The sequence below is a fragment of the Mixophyes fleayi genome, chromosome 2 (assembly GCF_038048845.1).
Source record: "Mixophyes fleayi isolate aMixFle1 chromosome 2, aMixFle1.hap1, whole genome shotgun sequence".
NCBI classification, from domain to species: domain Eukaryota; kingdom Metazoa; phylum Chordata; class Amphibia; order Anura; family Limnodynastidae; genus Mixophyes; species Mixophyes fleayi.
Window position 1 is genome coordinate 43,306,156 of NC_134403.1, and position 17,318 is coordinate 43,323,473.

The window sequence follows — 17,318 nt, forward strand, 5'->3', positions numbered from 1 at the left end:
AAAATTATATAAAATAAATAAATGATATGCTTTCATTTTGTTTCGGACATTGGATCTTACATCTGTCAATCAAAAAACACAGTTTTCATTGGATACTCTGCTTTTAAATAGCTCATCTGGATAAGGAACAGGTTGCGTCTAAGATTATGCAAAAAATGAAATATACGTTAGGAGTGTGTGATACCCGGAAACTGCTGGGCACTAGGACCCTGTGGTACAGGACTGTGTCACAGCATGATTCAGAAGAGACATTAGGTCCCAGGGAAAACCCAGGCAGTGAGGCTGCTGGAAAGTTTCAAGGTTTTTGAGACAGAGACTGTGAGAGTGCTAAAAAGACATTATGAAATGACACACGTTTTTCTGCTATGCTGTTGTGAGAAAAAGTGAGGCAAGTATTGTTGCTGAGAGTTAGACTGCTGCAGAGGGCTGAGGTGTGTTGCCAGCCAAGAATACTGCACGTGCAAAGATTTCATTATAGTGGCTACAGAGAGGCTGTCACTAAAGACAAGAGCTGACACCAGTGATAGTGAAGATGGAGCTGAAAACTATCTACACAACAGGAATCAGGTCTGTGTAATCAAACTGCATTCTCCTTCACTTCACAGTATATCCTACATTGTAAGAACTGTGAGCTAAATTTACAGACACATTTGCTTAACAAGTTACAGGCATTAACCAAGTTTCTACTACTACATGCAGCATGAACCCCAAGTATACCTGAATTACAGATTTAATCACCAGTGCCCACTCTGATAGTAGTCTAGTATCTAAAGCATCCTGCAACCCATCATAACCTGCATATTCTAGTCAAAGAACAACATCACAGCTGAATTCTTCAAGAACATATGAAGGCACAGTGTTAACTGCCATGGTAATACACAGCATTGTGTGACACCTGAGACAGTAAGCAGCTGTTTTTGATAATTGTACCGAATTTACAAGACTGCCATTAATATCACTTGCATTAGTGTTACTAACCATTCTTTTGTCTAGAAATATTTTAGTGACGTACTGTTTCTGCACAATCAGTTTGACATCACTTCATTCATTTGGTGTCCTACTTGTATTGGGGACTCGGGGGTTGTCTGTCCCACTGCCGTTCCATGACTGAAAGAAAAGTATCCAGGGACCAGGTACGATCCTCTCATCGCCCGCCTCTAGGGGTGTCACAGGTAGTTAGGTAGGGAATGCTACCATTTGGGTTTTAGACTAACAATTGCAAGGGAATTTAAGTTTAAATAAGAATCTTTTACTTCTGTATCAAACATCAATGTCAGCGGCACTGAGCAAGTGTCTAGCGCACAGTCTGATATCATTGCAGTGCATATATCACACTCCTGTTACACATAAGCCTGAACTCAAACTTGACTTAAGGAGTTGAGAATGTCATATAATACACAGGTGTCAGCAGCACAGAGACAGTGTCTAGCACACAGTTTGCAATCATTGTGTAGCACATAGACCACAGTCCCGGCATGTATGAGCTGTCATAGACGTTTTAGATGTCTGTGCAAAATATTAGGGTCAGCGGCACAGAATGGACTAATGCACATAGTTTAGAGTGAGAACAGCTCATAGATTACACTCCGGAGGCGAGACATCTTACTGTCAGGGCCGTCTTTCTGCACGGGCATGCTGGGCAACTGCCCGGGGGCCCCACGGGCCTAGGGGGCCCCATAGGCAGGACCCAGAAGATTTAAGCCTCCTTCGTGGCTGCGATCTGGTGCCCTCCCTCCTTCCTGCTGCGTTCGGCACCCACCCTCCTCCCTGCTGCGTTCGGCACCCACCCTCCTCGCCACTGTGCTCACACAGAATGTCATCACGCCCAACATTTTCTGTGAAGAGCGCAGAGAAAGGAGCCGTGATGGCGACAAGTAAAGACAGAAGAAGCGACAGAAGAGAAGAATTCAGAAGAAAAAGGTAAGTACAGGGGGAGTTTGAAACAGTGGAGGCAGATGAAGGGGAGCAAAAGCAGCATAATGGAGGGCACAGTATGAAATAGGGGAGACATGAAAGGGAACAAAATGTTGGCCATTTATGACTTTTTTTTATCTCCACTTCAACAGTACCCTCCATAGCGATTGAACCCTCCTTTGCTGGATACAGCAGCGAGGTAACAGCTGTACAGCATGTTTTTTAATGTTTAAACACTGATTTTGTTGCAGGTAACAATAAATATAAGAATAATTTTATTGATAGTTTTCATTTTTATTTGTGTGAGTGGTTGTGTAGGTAGGGGGCCCAGTGCACTGCTTTGCCCGGAGGCCCATTATGCTATTAAGATGGCCCTGATTACTGTGTCTATTCTAATTTGAATTTGGCTTTACAGTGTCTGAGTGATATGGAATTGAGTGCTGCATGGGTGTACATATGGCTGATAACAACTGATCACACAGCCGTATGCACTGGAGCATACATCTTTATTATAAATGAACCAGGGAAATCAAGTTAAAATGACCTCCATATCATACATTGGTGTCAGCGGCATAGAACAAGTGTCTAGGGTACAGTCTCATATTGCTGTAGCGCATAGATCACACTCATGTTACACATAAGCATGTTGATTTAAACTTAGGAGTTTAGAAGTTCACATATAACATTAGTGTCAGTGGCACGGAGCTAGTGTCTAGCGCACAGTCTGCAATCACAGCTGTGTGTATTGCAGTACATATTATATATAAAAATGAATAAAACCTGGTCTCAATTATTAACGAATATATGAGATTAGTTCCATAGGCTCCCATGTAGCTTAGTAACTACAGCATCTCCTATAATATATATATATATATATATATATATATATATATATATATATATATATATATGAGAAATGCCTTCATTTTGGAACTCACAGCCATATGCTATAAATTTATTTCAAGGAAATTTGATATTGTGGGTATGTTGGTAAAAGAGATATCTTTATTTCTGAGACCAGGGGAAGAAATTTGTTTAGGTTTCAACCTTGCTAGAGGAAATGCATTATTTCTGATGTATATATCTGATACAGTAAGCCTTTATTTAGGAAGTCTTTTGTGTATCATGGTGTAAGGAAATGCCTTGTTTGTGGTTTTGCAACTTTTCTTGGGGAATTATTTTCTTTGGAGGAAATGTGTATTCGGCAACTGTTTGAAGAAAGGACCCATGCTAATTAGACCTTTTGATGTGTGAGGGTCTAGCACCTGAAGGCATAGGAAGATTTAATTAGACTGTGGTTAGATTTTCTGTGTCCAAAATAAAATGCAGGAAATCACAGCGAGTTTTGGGATATCACAGATAATCGTAAATATTGTTAGCTTTGTATTACATGTAAATCTATGTTTGGATAAACAAAATGCATCGTGATTCTAAAAATAGCCTGTGAGGCTGTGTTCAAATCTGTATAAAAAGCACTGTCGTGTACTGAAAAGTATCATTCTGATGTTCCATCTGACCCGACCACTGATACCTTTAATCAGTGGAACTGTCCTTGTCAGGACACTTGAGCGAAATAAACATCACTCTCTGCTTTAAGACCCTGCTTGACAACTTCTTCAATATTAGTGTAATCCTATGACCTACAGATTAGACCCTAAATCTAATTTCGTCCTCCAGCTGGTCTGAAGTTTGGACCCAGCTCATAGTACCACCGCTCTGCCCGCTACCCAGCAGCTCTGGCCAGTGTGATAGGCCAGGGGGATCCATCTACAGCACCCTGATCCATAGTAAAGAGGTCAGGGGTACCAGCCCAAATGTGCCAGCACGGGAGTTACACTAGCAATGACAGTTACCCAGAAGGAACGTGGTTCTGGAGGTCATAAAGGAGTCCAGTGGTGGCAGCAGGCTCCTCCTTCTGTGGCAGGAGGGGCCTATTCGGAATAACGAAAGGGGACGGTGGCAAAGTAAGCCCAGCCGGTGTCCAGCAACAACAGACAGGGTGGCATAGGCGGTCCATCCTGTCACATGTAGTTAGAAGAATAAAGAAAAGAGTGGATACAAATGTGTTTCTTACATGAAGAGTAAAACTTATATAGATACTATTGTAAGATATATAAAATATCTATACCTATGATTTAGCTGTTCATAATCACATTACTCCAAAAAATCTACCTTTAACTATTACCAGCAGTGCAGCGAAGTTTGTCATACTGGTCCACTAGAGATCCCCAACACCCCCTTCTATTAAGGAATAGTTTGCACGTTTGGACCTTTATATGTCTATGGAGGAAATGATTTACTCTTCGATTGATAAATACAAAGAATATTACTTACTATGGTTTAAATGGATTGAATTTAAAGACACCGCATTTTATACCCAATGGAACAAATGAGGGTCGAACCCCCCCATTTTATCCTTCCCTCTTCTCTCTATACCTTATCCATCAAAGTAATTAAGCAATCCAATCACACTTGGTTTGTTCAATAACTGTTCCTAACAGTTCCGTGAAGGGGACTTTCATTATCCTTGCCAGTCTGATGATCAAACCACTTTATAGGTAATGTGAAATGTGTAAATAATGTTATTGTTAAAATACAGCTTGAAATACCAATTAATTGTATATTGTCCTGTTATATGTATATATGATATTTCTCTTCCTGAAGCTTAAAAAAAAAAAAAAAAAAAAAAGAGATAAAATATAAAGATCATTTCAAACCTTACAAAAGTGTAGAGGTTCATTTGTAACTTGCCGTGCTGTAATGCGTAAGCTCATTCTGCAGCTTGGTATTACGATAATTTCTCACATACCAGGGACATACGGGTCAATTTATCAATATATGGCAATAGGGCTGACTTTCTAAGGAAATCACCTATCATCATAATTTATCAATAAAATCTTACCAAGGTAGCTGAGCATTACACCCATTTTCACCAGAGATGGGACTTTCCATCCAATAATAAATAGACCCAATATTGTGGCATGTTTATGACAGCTGTTATATAGACAACTATGCAAGGTGCCAAAACCCATAGCAAATTCGAAACTGTACTAAATAAACTGTGCACTAAATGGACTTCTTTGTAATTATTCTAAAACTATGAAAATCACACAGCAATTATTAGGATACAAGGCTAGATGAAGTACGTCAGCCTCAACATTACATTTACACTGGTCTATTGGCCCTCAACCTGGTCTATTGGCCCTCAACCTGGTCTAACTTTCCTTCTTCCTCACAGTCACAGCACGCACTGGAGGCAATTTGTGCAGAGTAAAATTAATGTCCGCCAAAGAGCATAATTTTGCGAAACAAGGTGACAGTGTTGAGTAGCAGACGTTTCCACATCCTGAGGGAGTGCTTGGGCAGAGTATGGCATAGGTGCACTGGTGCGCCTATTTTTGCAAGCACTGAAAAAAATAAGATTTCCTTTTGTGAAGCTAGCGGTTTCCAGCCACCTCGCTCATAACCTAATAATGTAATGACTAAAGGACAAAGCGTAGATGTTTGGTGTCACATTGCATTGACTTTTGCAGTCAGAGGCCTCGGGGACAAAGAGAAAGTATATATACAACAATGTGTATATATACAGCAATGTGTGCAGTGTTAATGCCGACGCAAAGGACTTTAGGAGCTGTAAAACCCCTACATTTACGGAAATAATATAAAAATACACCTACCAATATTAAAAATTAATGATATGTAGAATATTAGAAAAACATTTTTATCTATTGGAATCCACGTATAGCGCTTGGACTTTCCTAATAAATGTATCCAGTTCAGTAGTATTGTATTTTTTACTTCAATTTTAGGAGAGCAACAAAACTGTCTATACAGAAACTGCAGGGACTAACTCCACCACTATATAAAACACAGTTTACCGACCTCCCAAATGTCCCAATTTTCACCCAATTCAAGGTGGCCCAAAAGGATGGGAAGGAAGCCTAGTTCAGTGGCATGGCCTTTGTTATATGTGGACATGATATGGTTAGATAAGTGCATGCCAGGAAGGATCAGGGGCATGGCAAACTGATTTCCTAATTTTTCTCTATACAGTATTATGATTTTAGAGCCCCGAATTCTAAGCATCTAATGAACCTATGAATTGCAAAACTTCTCCTCAGAATAACTTTATCACAGGCAAGACCAGTAGGTATGTGCCATACTCCGCACAACACCACGGACAGCATGTGTGTCCAGCAGCCCTATTCTAAATCCATTAATCCTAATGGATTTATAAGCCACATTCTCATGAACATTTCTTACGCTACCTTTAATAGAGGGGCAAAGTGTAAATTTGGGGTCCATCATAAGGCTTCTGGTGTATTTTTAAGACCTCTCATTTTGAACAGTTGTCTCAGAAGATATAATGGAACAGGTTTCTAGGCTATTACTAAAATGTTTCTACACCACATTTGATTTCCAAGACACAACATAGTAGTCCAGAGACTCCATGGAGTATTCAGTCTTGCCCAGAAGGGAATAGTCCAGGAATATAGTGTTATATATGTATGTATATAAAAAGTACTACAGGATTCCCAGCTGTAACAACTGATAAAATTTGGGGTCTATTTAGGACAACATTTTTGCTGATACGTTTCACTATAAACCTGACCAGATGCTGGCAATTTAAAGAGATTACCTATTTTGTGACCAAAAATAGGATCTGCTTCTCCTGAAAGATCCGATTTAAATTGACAATCCCCAATGATGACACGGAAACCTGTATATCTTGACAAAGCCTCCTTGCTTCTCTCATAAACTGCATACCCAGCTGAGACAGCTACATGAGGGCAACAAGGAACCTCAGATACCAGGCTTTTTGATAAAAAATGTTTACTATACTATTTTCCTGGAATACTGTCCTTTGGGATCTTGCCTTGTTGGTTTACCCTCTGGGAGGAATGACCATGCATAAATAGAATGATCTGCAAGACTGTCTCCATATCGTATAGTTGTAAGGTCTCTGGTGGGGCTCACACATTTCCCTGAAGTATTGTGGTGAGTTGTCTGACATGTTAGCTAAGGCATGTCAGACAACTCACCACAGTTACATCAGATTTTCATGAAAGATCCCCTTCACTGACATGTGATGACTTGTCATCCCAATGTGCAGCAGAAGTAATTACAGTTCCCTTGGTCTAGCTCGATTACATATCTTGAGGAGTTATTAATAATTAACCAATCTGAACTTTCTCTATGAAAATGAAGTAAAACTGGGTCTGTTTTTCATTTTAACCCGTTGAGGGATACACTTGTCTACTCTTTAAAGTATGCTCATGGACAATTCCAAGCTAGAGGTCTCTCCTTTAACCCTACAACACATTTATGAAGGGCAGCTGTTGCAAAGAACCAATGTTTGGTATTAACCAGTTATCCTTTACTGAGAAATAGAGTCAGATTAAGACATCATGGGTCCCTAGGTCAAGATATTTTTTAGTGTCCCCCCTCCTTCTCTGATCTGTACCTCCAAAAATACCTTTTCTAGACAACTGGAGCTGAAAGGGAAGCATACACATAAAAATATACATACATAAAAAGGCAATAAATGGCGTTCAACACATCCTTATAAACACTTAACAATTTCTATGCATACAACAGAAAACTGTCACATTATGCCTCCGGCTGCACTGGAGCATCTTCTCAGTGGATGCTGCTTTGCCTTCTCCAATCCTGCCTGCAAGGGGTTAAGCCTTCATCATTACTCCTGAAGCCTATTACCTGTGATTGGCCTTTAAGAGACTGCCTTTCCCAGCAATCTGAGTCAGTTCATCTATTGTCTTTGCTGCTACAGGTCTCTCTGTGAAATGCTTACTTTGATCCAAACTTCTCCCTGGCATTTGACTCCTGCTTTGCTTCCATGTTTTTCCCACCCTCTTATGACCCAGACCCCGACTTTGTTTGACCTTGCTATTACTTACTACCTTGTATATTGTGGATCTTCCATCTTCTGACCTGTGGCTTTCCTGACCCTCCTTTTACCTGATTCTCCCGTGGATCATCCAGTGCTTTGTGCCTCCTGGCCAACCCAGTAATTCAGTCTCCTTGTGTCTGAACTTCACCTGTATACCTGGACACCAGTCTTCCCTGACCCAGCTTCCCAGCTAACCTGGTTATCCTGACACCTGTATCTGCATTTCAACCATCCAGTGCCTCATGCCTACTGACTAACCTGGTAATTCAGTCTCCCTGTGCCTGTACTTCATCTGTATACCTGGACACCAGTCTTTCCTGCTGTGGTTTCCAAGCTATACCTGGTATCCTGTTGTCTTGTACTTGCTGTTTCTATGGACTATGCTTACTGTTGACCATTGACTGAACCTATTTATTATCTATGTGATCTGTGTTCATAATTAAGACATTCTGTTTTCACTGCCATAACTCTTCCGTAGTATTTGTACTGAGAATCCTTACAAAACACTTCCTTATCTGTAGCAAACAGCTGCCATCCTTCAGGAGCCTGGTGGTAAGCCAGGTAAAGGATGTAAATCTTTAATAAGGAGAAAGAAAAGGCGCCTGATAGTGTAATAGTTAGGGGTATGTGGCCCAATGTAGAAATGGTGCTCAATTATATGCGTACCAGATTGATGAATAAGTCAGGCACATCTATATACATTAATACCAGAATGTGGTGCAATAAAATATCATTTTGTCTCTGACTCCAAACAGAGTTACCGGAAATAGTGTGTTATTTGTTATATAACATGTGCAATAACCAAAGCAATAGTGCATCTGCGTACCACACAGAATACAATTTGAGGCTTATCTGTATCAATCCTATTGCTGCGTTATTTCAGATCCAATCGGTATGGCTCCAAAAAAGGGATACGCAACTATATGATGCAGAATTTTGTAAAGTATTGTAATATCCAAAGAATATAAACTCACTAACATAGAAATAAAGGTGCCATATATATATATATCTATATATATATATATATATATATATATATATATATTACAACTACTTACTGTTGCATGCTTGTGCCGGTCTTCTTCATAGCTAGTGTCCTCAGCCTGAAGATTAGAGATAAAATTAGTATTCTGGATATATATATATATATATTGTTAATATAAGTACATGTCAATAATACAGGTGAGGCATCAATGTAAAAACTTGAAGGGTCGGCTTCCACTTGTATGGCGGTTTCAAATCTCCTTAATTGTTTCCCACTGCTGGCCAGGACACCATGTACTTTTAATTCTCATATATATTATATTATTTTTGTCTTTTTGCTGGGCTCTAAATTGGCAATTTGTCTGGCTCTCCAAGTGGTGTAGATCTGGCAGATTGCAGCACCTCTGTGCAGCCTGATTTCCGGTCTTCACCAATTTATATAGAACACCTTTGGCAGGTAAAGGAAGAATCTGGTGCAGTAAATTTTATTCTATTTATTAATAAAAACAGAACGAATAAAAATGCAGATGCTTACTCTAGATGGTGATACAAGTAAGCATCATTGCAGAAAATAAAACATATGTAAGATGGCCTCCTAGCAGATACGAGTAGAATGATCGCGCTTCAATCCCCACAGGATTATAGATGAAACTTGGGATGAAAATAGCTGTGAAGGAAGAAGCTGGAGCAAACCCACAGGTAGGAGGGAGCTTAAAGGGAGCCCCACTAGCCACCAACGCGTTTGAAACCAACTCTATCTCAAGGCGTGTGGGAGAGGTACTAGAATCTTAATTATTAATACAAAATTGATTTAAAACCTCACAATAAATGTAAATTAGAGGAAAACTATATATTCAATGATTTTTTAGACATGTACACAATAAAAATGGCATTACAAGTAATGGGGAAAAAAAAGATTATATTCTAACTCGCCCTTCCTCCCCCCTCCACTCCCAACCCCCTCTCCCCCCAGCCACCAACTCCTTCTCTCCTTCCGCCCCACCTCGGGTGAGGAAGTCCACTCTTTCATTTCTTCTTCCCCCCCATCTACCTGCCCCCAGGACCCCATCCCTTCTCACCTTCTTCGCTCCCTTTCCGCCTCCACCTGCTCCCACCTCGCTCACCTCTTTAATCTGTCCTTCTCCACCGGCATCTTCCCCTCCGCCTTTAAACATGCTCTCGTCTCACCCATTCTCAAGAAACCCAACCTTGACCCCACCTCACTCTCTAATTACCGCCCCATTTCCCTTCTCCCATTTGCCTCCAAAATACTCGAGAGACTTGTCTGCAACCGTCTCTCCACCTACCTCTCTGAACACTCCCTCCTTGACCCTCTCCAATCAGGCTTCCGCCCCCTCCATTCCACTGAAACTGCCCTGGCTCAAGTTACGAACGATCTCCTCTCGGCTAAAGCCCTGGGCCACTACTCCCTCCTGATTCTCCTCGACCACTCTGCGGCCTTTGACACCGTTGACCACCCCCTCCTGCTTCACACCCTTCAGTCCATTGGCCTCTCTCCGGTACCGTCCTCTCCTGGTTCACCTCTTACCTTGCCGACCGTTCCTTCTCTGTTTCCACCTCTGATTCTCTCTCCCCATCTTCCTCCCTTCCAGTCGGGGTCCCTCAGGGCTCTGTCCTTGGACCCTTACTATTCTCACTATACACCTCTTCTCTGGGTGCACTCATCAGCTCCTTCGGCCTCAAGTACCACTTTTATGCTGATGACACTCAACTCTACCTTTCCTCTCCTGATCTCTCTCCCTCCCTTCTCTCCAGGGTATCCGCATGCCTCTCTGCCATCTCCTCCTGGATGTCCTCTAGATTTCTTAAACTCAATCTTTTTAAAACTGAACTCATTGTCTTTCCTCCCTCTCGTACCTCCTTCCCCTCTGACCTCTCTATCAATGTTGACAACTCATCTATCTCCCCTGTTCCCCAACTCCGCTGCCTAGGTGTCATCCTCGACTCCTCTCTCTCCTTTGCCCCTCACATTCACTCTCTCGCCAAATCCTGTCGTTTCCAGCTTCGCAACATTGCCCGCATTTGGCCCTTCCTCTCTTAGGATGCCACCAAATCTCTCGTCCACTCTCTGATCATCTCCCGTTTGGACTACTGCAACCTTCCCCTTATCGGCCTCCCCCTCTCTAATCTCGCTCCCCTTAGATCTGTACTTAACGCCGCTGCTAGGCTTATTTTCCTCTCTCGCCGTTCCACCTCTGTCTCCCCACTCTACCAAGCCCTTCACTGGCTCCCCTTCCCCTACAGAATCCTTTTCAAGCTCCTCACTCTGACTTACAAGGCCCTCGCCAACTCCACTGCTCCCTACATCTCTAACCTCGTCTCTATTCACACTCCCTCCCGCCCACTGCGATCGTCCAATGATCGTCGCCTCTCTTCCCCTCTGATTACCTCCTCTCACGCACGTATCCAAGACTTCTCCCGCGCCGCTCCCCTGCATTGGAACAAGCTCCCCCGCTCCATCAGAACTTCCCCTAATCTGTCCTCTTTCAAACGAACATTAAAAACCCACCTTTTCCTTAAAGCCTTCCAGTCTCATGCCTAAACTCCCACCGGTCGGCTACCTCTCTTTCTCATCCCTTCTTCCCTTCTCCCCCTTCCTCGACTCCGTCTCCGTTTCTCCCGTCTCTCTGTCTCATCCATGTGTCTGTCTGTCTTCCCCTCCCTTTAGATTGTTCGCTCCTTTGAGCAGGGCTCTCCTACCTCCTGTTTCCATCACTTTTAACTGCGCTCTCCAGCTACTCTGCTCACCTCCTCTCGGTCCCTCTGCCCTCTGTCTCCTCTCGCTTCTCTCCGCTCCCCTCAGTGACTCTCAACCTGTCATCTGTGCCCACCCTCTTGGGCCATAGTTACCTGCCTATACTCACTTTTCCCCTCCCTCCCTCTCTTTCATGCTGTGCCTGAGCCCCCAGAGTTATAGTGCTTACTGTTACTTGTACTGTGCTGTTTCACCTTGTACTGTGCCATTGTTTGTCCTTGTACGGCGCTACGGATACTTTGTGGCGCCCTATAAATAAAAATTAATAATAATAATAATAATTCCTAACCCTGCCACCCCTGTCATTTATATACTGCCAAAAATAAATAAAAGCATTACAAATCCATCAGGAAGGCCGATCATGACCGGTATAAACTCGGTAACGGCCAATTTATCTGAAGTTATTGACCATCAACTACAAACCTTGGTGATTAATATTAGATCTTACTTGAGAGATTTCAAGGATATCTTATCAAAGTTAAAAAATATCGACTTGTCATACTGACTGGACATTAATTACTGCCAATGTCAAGTAATTATATACTATTATAAGTCACCAAGATGGAATTCAAGTAGTAAAGATTTTTTTTGGAGAAAGGAAATACCGATGCAGCTTGTGTTGCATTTCTTTTGGAGGGTGTTGACTTTATCCTTAAAAATAATTCTTTTTATTTTGATGGGGTTTTTTTGCAGGAAATTGTCAAGTTATGCCATACTTTTATGGCATGGTGGAAGGACATGCAGGATTGGCAAAATCATCAATTTGGGACAAGTCCTGGTTTCGTTATATAGATGACGTGTTTTTTATATGGAGTGTAGATAGACAAAGCTTTAAGGATTTGTGTACTCATTTAAATGCCAATTCATTAAACATTAAGTTGTCTTATGAGGTCAGTAAATATAATGTTAATTATTGAGATCTCAATATTTATATTGAAAGGGCAATTTGCATACCAAAACATACAGAAAATTGATGACTGCAATTCAAATATCAATGCTAGCAGTGGACATAATTCAAATTGACTACGCAACATTCAAGTTAAATGTTTTAGTGAGAAATTGTACGCATAGATCAGTTTTAGACAAACAGCTGGACACCATGACAATACAGTATTTGGATAAAGATTACTCTAAATCCTCATTAGAATTGTTAGCTAAACAAGTTTGTCTGTCTGGGATTACATGAAGAGAATCCTATATCCACAGAAGATCTGTGGTTAGTTCTCCAAGATGTTTGGAACAACCTCCCTGCCGAGTTCCTTCAAAACTGTGTGCAAGTGTACCTAGAAGAATTGATGCATTGATGCTGTTTTCAATGCAAAGGGTGGTCACACCAAATATTGATTTGATTTAGATCTTTTCTTCTATTCATTCACTTTGCATTTTGTTAATTGATAAAAATAAACTATTAACACTTCTATTTTTTAAAGCATTCTTACTTTGCAGCATTTTTTCCACACCTGTCTAAAACTTATGCAGAGTATTGTATATTAATCGGAAGTGATTGCTAATCACTTGTGTGTCTGGTTGGATGCGCTATAGTCATAGATTAACATGGACACACTGTCGTTTTTTAATTTCCTAATTCATTAAGCTTTTGAAAGTCTAACAAACATATTCACACCAAATCTAAAGAAGTGTCTTTATTATCAGTGCACCTGGCTAAGACCGGTGGACTAGTCAGTACAATATAGGCTTTATATTCTCAAACATATACAGATCGCGTAAGTTATTAATTCTTTGGTATATTTTTGGGTGTTAACTATAAAGAGTTTGAGCAGTCTTTTATATTACATTTATCGGAGAATTAAGATTTATATTTAGCACTGATGCTTTAATTTGTATCTATACATGTTACATTGTTGTCAGACATGATTAGCTTATTGATGCACTGACTCCTATATTCGTGAGGAAGTTCGGACATGTAATACTCTCTTACATATATTTCATTTTCTGCAATGTTGCTTACTTGTATCACCATCTAGATTAAGCATCTGCATTTTTATTTGTTAAATGTTTATTAACAGATATAAATAAAACTTACTGCACCAGATTCTTCCTTTCTTCTTATTCCCTGTTACATATGAGAGGAAGTTACCTGCCAAAGGTGCTTTATATGAATTGGTGAAGACGGGAAATCAGGCTGCACAGAGGAGCTGCAATCTGCCAGATCTACACCACTCGGAAACCAGTCATTGAATTTTACCTGCCAAAAAAACCCTTTGTGAAGCAGGAAAAACGGATGATGGTTTGGTGTGCAGACCCTGTGACCATCTGTGATATGTGCTGAGGGCGTCTTCTAATTGTGAGTGCATTAACAAATGGGACCGCTGTCTCTGAATGGGATTTCCAAGTTTTTCTGTGCACATTAGAATTTGATTATGACACAATGTTAAAACAGGACACTATTAAATTTATTAAGCATGTATATGTATTTATTTATTACACATAAAAGGAGGATTCTGTAAGAAAGACAGCATTTTTACACATTCTTAATATATTTATGTAGATACTCACTTGGATGCTTGAACAGGGAAAGCACTTATCTATATCTTTCTTTGATTATTATTTATTATTGTGTGGTGGCATTTGAGGTATTTTGAGCTGCATTGCTTGAGTGCTGGTTTGAAATATTATTAGTGTTATTTTGTATATAAAATGAAATACAGCTTTTACTAGCTATAAGAAACTAGGCATAAATATTGTAAGGTTGCAAGACTTATGTTTCACATTCCTAGCCTGACTAAGTCTTTTGATAAAAAGCGTTCTCATTTGCTTATGGCAATAGGCATAAACATCAGGTTTGTGGTGATATTTCTCAGCAACAAAATCGTTTCTTCAGTTGACAGGGTCATTAAGCATTTGGAGAACAGGTATTTAAGTGTAGCAAGCACCTTGGCAGGCAATGGTGATGAACCTAGTAAGCTTTTACCAAACTCAGGTCAGACAATTCCTTACCACTGGGTTCCACGCCTGGCAGCTAAGAACAGGTTCACTAAAATGGGGCAGTTTCGATTGGAAAAATATTGTCTGGTTTGCCAAATCTCAATTTCTGCTGCCACATGCAGAAGTTGGTAGTGTCAGAATTTGGCGTAAACAACAAGAATCAATGTATCCATCCTCCCTTGCCTTAATGGTGCACACTGGTGATGGTGTAATGGTGAGGGGAATGTTTTCTTGGCAGGCATTAGGCCCCTTAATACCAACTGAGAATTGGTTATAAATGCCACAGCCTACATTAGTATTGTTGTGATCATGTGCACCCTTTTATGTTCACAGTCAACCAAACTTCTAATGACTGCTTTCAGCAGGGTAATGTGCTGTGCAGAGCTGGATTAAGGCTCTGGGGGGCCCGGGGCACTTTAGGCAGGGGGGCCCCTATGATGTAACATGGTTATCATTTTAGACAAATACACAGGCAATGCAGTGTGCACTACTGTTAGGTTCACGCAGCTCTGCCTTTACGAGCATTACAGTGTGGAGGGGGACATACCTCCCAACTGTCCTTGTTGTCGGACCCAATCCTGACTACGCAAGACAGTCACCCAAATTCAGGACTGCCCGACCAGATTCAGGACAGTTGGCAGACTGTCCTGCTCTCTCCTACCTGTTCTTGTCACTCTCACCACCTGTGGCTGCTAGTTTCTCTAGTTGCTGCTTGTCTGGATCCTGGAAAGTTGGGGGCCCTATTTGGAAAAAAACATGGGTACATGAAATTTAGAAAATTCCAACCAGCCCCAGCATTAAATCAATAGTATTCCCATTTAATATATAAACATATTTCCCTCCCTCGAAACAGCCCCAGCAATAAATTAAATGGCATTTACGTTTAAAAAATATAACCACTTTCCACAACCATCCTGGCATTAAATAATTCATATTTCACATTTAATAAAATCTAATTTTCCCCAAACAGCCCCACATTCATTTATGAGCTTCCAAACCACCCCAGCATTAAATTTAAAGGTCCAATTACCCCATCTTAAATTGATAGCCCCCACTATTAAATTAAATTGCCCTACCATCACCCCACAAATAAAATAGCACCCATTAAATAAATAGCATCCACCTGCAATCCAAGATTAAATTAAGAACCCCCCTTCCCTCACACATTATATTAACATACTACCACCCTCACACACACACATTATATTAACATACTACCCCCTCACACACATTATATTAACATACTACCCCCCTCACACACATATTATATTAACATACTACCCCCCTCACACACACATTATATTAACATACTACCCCTCTCACACACACATTATATTAACATATTACCCCCTCACAAACACATTATATTAACATACTACCCCCAATAACTTTGTTCTATCCGCTCGCTGTATGACCTTGTTTCTCTTCACAAATGGGACGGCACCTGTCACGTGGTGCTCGTCCCATGTGACACCAACAGCAGGCCACACATAGGGGAAGGGGAGGATGGATCATAAGAATCCAATGCCAATGATAGAAGGTGGCTGGTCTCAGAGGAGGGGCCAGCCACCAAGTAATAGAGACTTGGGCCAGTGCAGGGACTGGACCAAAATAGTCTTTTCTCTGCCCGGCCCAACAAGCATATGCCCCCCAGCTCCCCGTCCCAGGAAATAGCATTGATACTGCACATTAAAAAAAAAAAGAAACACTGATAAAATGACATCAGTTTTAAGTAATATATATATATATATATATATATCAAAATTATTGCCATGTTATCACTGTTTCTTTCTTTTTAATGTGCGGCATCATTGCTATATATGTGTGTGTGTATATATATATATATATATATATATATATATATATATACATATACACACACACACACACACACACACACACACACACACAAAACAGCTATGTTATGGGATCCTCTATTTTATTAGTAATTATTAAAGTAATTATTGAAGCCTCCCTCTTCTATTAAATAGTAAAGGTTTAATTAGACTACACACATATACATATATATATATATATATATATATATATAATGATTAATAAAATAGAGGATCCTAAAACGTATAAGTTATAGGAACCTCTATTTTATTAATAATTATTAAAGTGATTACTCAAGCAAATATATATATATACACACACACACACACACACACATTTATATATATATATACATACATACACATATATACATACAGACACACACATATATATACACATATACACACACATATATATATACATATACACACACATATATACATACATATACACACACATATATACATATACACACACATATATACATACATACATTGATTTACCAGTCTTTGTCACTTCTCATGGAGTATGAGTCCATTAAGTCGTAACATGGGGCATTTGTATTGAACTACTGTCATACCGAAACTTTATAAACTTTTGTAACATAACTAAAATGACAGTTTTGAGTTTGATAAGCAACAATATTAAGTAAAATTGGCTGTAAAGAAGTAATAAATACTTCATTAAAATTGAATGTGCTAAAAATATTGATATATCTGACTTTAACCAGTGTAAGTTTTGGGCACTGGGTTTAGATGCAGAAAAGAATGATTTTTACCTTTTGCTGACCTTCTTTTTTCCTCCTGCTTGCTTGTACCATACTCCAAGTGAAAGTGTGATTCTGGAAGCCATGTTTAGCGCTGTAACCTCTTTTGGTATGGGAGGAGCTGCTGCACATGCGCAGCAGCTTAATTTCGGCCATCATGGAATGGCCTGATGTACATCAGCACC

General features: G+C 40.3%; 1 protein-coding gene across 4 annotated transcripts in view; it reads right to left on the bottom strand.

Annotated features, from left to right (window-relative positions):
* The window catches only part of LOC142140899 (protein mono-ADP-ribosyltransferase PARP4-like), a 219,748-nt gene that overhangs the window by 20,242 nt on the left and 182,188 nt on the right, over nt 1-17,318 (bottom strand). For all 4 annotated transcript variants that reach the window (XM_075198874.1, XM_075198875.1, XM_075198873.1 and 1 more), the window contains one exon: nt 8,884-8,928. In XM_075198874.1, coding sequence (XP_075054975.1) covers nt 8,884-8,928 — 45 coding nt within the window. The remainder of the gene's footprint in view (nt 1-8,883; nt 8,929-17,318) is intronic.